This window comes from Fibroporia radiculosa (assembly GCF_000313525.1).
Source record: "Fibroporia radiculosa TFFH 294 genomic supercontigs, scaffold28307, whole genome shotgun sequence".
Classification (NCBI taxonomy): Eukaryota; Fungi; Basidiomycota; class Agaricomycetes; order Polyporales; family Fibroporiaceae; genus Fibroporia; species Fibroporia radiculosa.
The window spans coordinates 1-3695 of NW_012133042.1; the positions used below are offsets into that span (position 1 = coordinate 1).

The window sequence follows — 3695 nt, forward strand, 5'->3', positions numbered from 1 at the left end:
AGTGCTACTTAAATAGGGCAAGGCAAATAGAGTTTAATAAGTATAAAACAGGTTTCACTGGGTTGTATCAGTGACGAGGATGAAACGTGATAGAGATGAAATGTGATGTGAGTGAAACATGATATAGGTGAAACACGATAGATATGAAATACTGATGTAGATGAAACACATCAATGATGAGATCAGTTGTACAGTTACAGGGTCAACGATGAATAGTTAGAAAAAGAAAAAGAACCCCCCTCCAATGCTGTAACATATTCCTTGTCTGAAGAGTTCCAGTTCCCTACAGGTTTGGCAGTACAGAGTGCTGCTGCCATAGTAGTTGATACCCATCACAATCCAAATGCTGGGTTGCCATTGATGAGAACGCCCATAGGAGGTCCTGTAATGAAATTGGTGTAGGCTCCAGGAAAATGGGGTAAAACTTGTTCCAGGGGATTGACATCTTGGACAGGGGTAGAGGTATCAAAGGGAATTGATTGCCATGCCCTTGTAACGTTGTTGCTGGGATGTTGAATAATGTCATTGCTGTAGACCACAAATTCCTGAGGATTGCTACTGTGAGCTCCTTCAAATGCCATAACATACTCACTGATGTCAGTGAGGAGTTGGAGATTAGGAGCGAGTGTGATGCTGCCATTGTTGGAGATGTCAGAGGCAAGAGGGGGCATGTTGGGAGAGTCAGTAGTTACAGTGGTAAGACTGTCAGGGTTTGGGGAGGATGAGACGTTCATAGGCAATGAGGATAGGAAGACATGTATAGGGGCAACATGGTAAGATCTGGTGGACACTTCCGAGGTATTTTAGGGAACTTCCAGGGAGCCAGGGAATTGATGCAGGACTATAGCGTCACTGTTAGATGTCTCCGAGGGACCTGGAACCAGGAATGGATGGCAAGTGACATTTGATAGAGGTTCAATGGGGTATCTGAAGCCTCCTTCTCTGAGGAATTCCAGCAAGGAAGTGTCAGAGTCCCATTGGGAAGGGAAACTTAGAATGGGATGGACAGGCACTGGCATCTCTATTATTCCAGCAGTGAAGCACTCTTCTAGTGTCTGGATGTGGGAAGGGTAGGGCATTGGTGCTCTCTGTGTACCAGGCACTAGAGGATTATTGTTCCTAATAGGAACCAGAGGACAGTGACACAGGTCAGGGGTGGAAGTCACATTGTTGTTCCTGACATGGTTGTTGCGTTCAGCAGGCATAGAAAGACAAAAATGAAGAAGTTTTCTTGAAAACACAAGACACAGAATACAAAAGATGGCCAGTACTACAGACAAAGTGAGACCCCAGTCACTAATCTTGATGCTCCCGGATATATTCGAAGTATACTTGATTGGGATTGTTGGAATCCCTATTGGCCGTGATGACTGGGAGGTTAGTGGTTGTATGCGGGAGGGGGCGCTGTGCAGTTGCGGCTATGTTGAAAGCCTGCTGATGCTCGCGTTTGAGGTGCCGGATGGTGATGCAAAGGATTAGGGGGACAATGAGGGTGAGGGTGAGGGTGGATAGGAGGCTGATTAGGAAGAGCCCCAGAAGGGATAGGGGTAGGATTTGCTAGTGTTTGTCTGCAACGACGAGGGTGGCAGCGGTGAGGGGAGCAAGTTGGTTCACCACTAAGTAGGTCAGTAAATGGTGTGGGGATGAGTGGGGCTAGAGATGTTACTTGTACTCTGGTGGGTCACTCGGGGGTTTGGTTGACAGTGGGGGTTTCTGGTTGTTGTGTGAGGACAAATTTGATTTCGTTCAATTTGTTACAACCCTTTGACTCTGTTACAGGCCAGTGGATTAAATGAACTAGGGAAAATTTGAGAACTCCAATGCCTCATCCCTCCTGCTCTTCTAATCAAGATTTCCACCCAACCTCTGTTGCCAACCACAGCTGTAGGATATCTTGACAGGGTCCAATCCATCTGTCAATCTATGATTGATATCTTCGGTGATAAACTCCTATTCATACCCTCATCCAGTCGCTCTTTCGGTCACAACAAATTTGTATGCCACAACCAATCTTCAAAGGAAGCATCATCTAATGATCAATGGATTAGGTGGCTGTCAAATAAAGATCACCGAGAACATATGGAAAAGAAGCTCTGTTTCAGATGTCACAAACCCAAACATCAGAGTCGAGTCATCAATGCCCAAACAATTGCATCAGAGCAATTGGATCTTAAGACACATTCACTCAGGATAAGGATAAAACCAAGGACTCCTCTGATGAGGAAGGGATAGCCAAAGAATACATTCAAGCTATTTCCTCTGAGAAGGATTTTTGAAGTCTTTGACCACTGTGATGTCAGGTCGAAGTAATGGCACTAAGGATTATTTATATCAGGGGAGATTAGCTCATAAATCTATTTATTTGCCCTGTACATTGAAAACCTATGCCGAAACCATCACAACTGAGGCGTTGCTCAACACAGGAGCAATGGAAAATTATATTGACATCCAATTTGCTAGAGATTATAGTCTCCAACACCAGAGCATCACACCCAGACCAGTGTTTAATGTTGACAGCTCACCAAATAAAGCCACAGCCATCAAACACAAAGTCTTCTTCACCATATCCTTATCCAGACAACCAATGAAGATTGAAGTCTATGCAACAGTACTAGACAGAAATCCAATCATTCTAGGACTCTCATGGTTCAAATGCTTCAACCCAGTAGTCAATTGGGTTACAGGACAAATGCATTTTTATTGGGACCAACTCCTATGAGCAATCAAAACCATTGCCAGTAACATCCCAGAATACTTGAAAGCATTCCTGTCAGTATTCAACAAGAGTACAGCCAAACATCTACCAGAACAAAAACCCTGGGTGTTAAGGGACCTGTCACAGAATTTCATGGTGTCTATCTTATCTTCAGCACCTAGATGATCTATATCTTATCCAATTAGATATCTACCTAGATAAGGATAGCATAATACATGGTGACATGTTACCTAGTTCAGGTCCTAGCTTATCAGAAGCATGTCAAATGGGCTATCATACATTCACACGAGATTTCCCCATTTGTACTAGAAACACATATAGTCGTTCAGGTGATCATCACATAACAGACTGCTGACCAAACACATGGACAGGGCAATGGTTTACGCACTAGGTATTCTTAGATAGCTAATAGCGTATTGTGAGCATCAGTCATCTTAGGTGTTAGGTGTACTACCAGTAGTATCTGGGGTCTGGTCCCACATGTATAAAATACCAGAGCAAAACAGCGTAGTAGGGCAGACTTGATATTCTCTAGTCACTCTAGCTACTTGACTTTCTCAACTCATCCTCTGAGTCTAACCACTCCCAAGACAAGCACATTGCTTACCTCTTGTAACCTTCAGCAATCCACAAGTGAGTGTTGGGTTAGGGTTTAGAGTTAGGGTCAGGGGCTATACCCTGACAGGACCTAATGACTGAGGGTCGGGAGTTCAACTGTTTAACTGTTACTGGGACTTGTACATGCTATTGTCCTACACTGAGACTTATACTTGTAAACTGAGCCACTAGCTGATAGTGGTTTGAGAGCAAATACTGGTTGAAGCAGCACTTCAGACTAGAACTGGAATAGACAACTGAGTCTATTACTGAGGGCTGTCCCTATGAAGTATACGTAGGGAGCAAGAGGATAAAACTAAAGTACAGTAGTGCAACCAGTGCTACTTAAATAGAGTAGAGCAAATAGAGTTTAATAAGTATG

At 43.8% G+C, this 3695-nt stretch overlaps 1 protein-coding gene across 1 annotated transcript; it reads right to left on the bottom strand.

Annotated features, from left to right (window-relative positions):
* Window positions 1-332: 332 nt before the first annotated feature.
* FIBRA_09322 (uncharacterized protein) lies at window positions 333-671 on the bottom strand (the record flags this gene model as incomplete). The annotated part of the gene is made up of 2 exons (XM_012321635.1): window positions 333-528; window positions 589-671. The coding sequence occupies 2 exons, from the start codon at window positions 669-671 to the stop codon at window positions 333-335; spliced, it is 279 nt and encodes a 92-aa protein (XP_012177025.1).
* Between the last annotated feature and the right edge of the window lie 3024 nt (window positions 672-3695).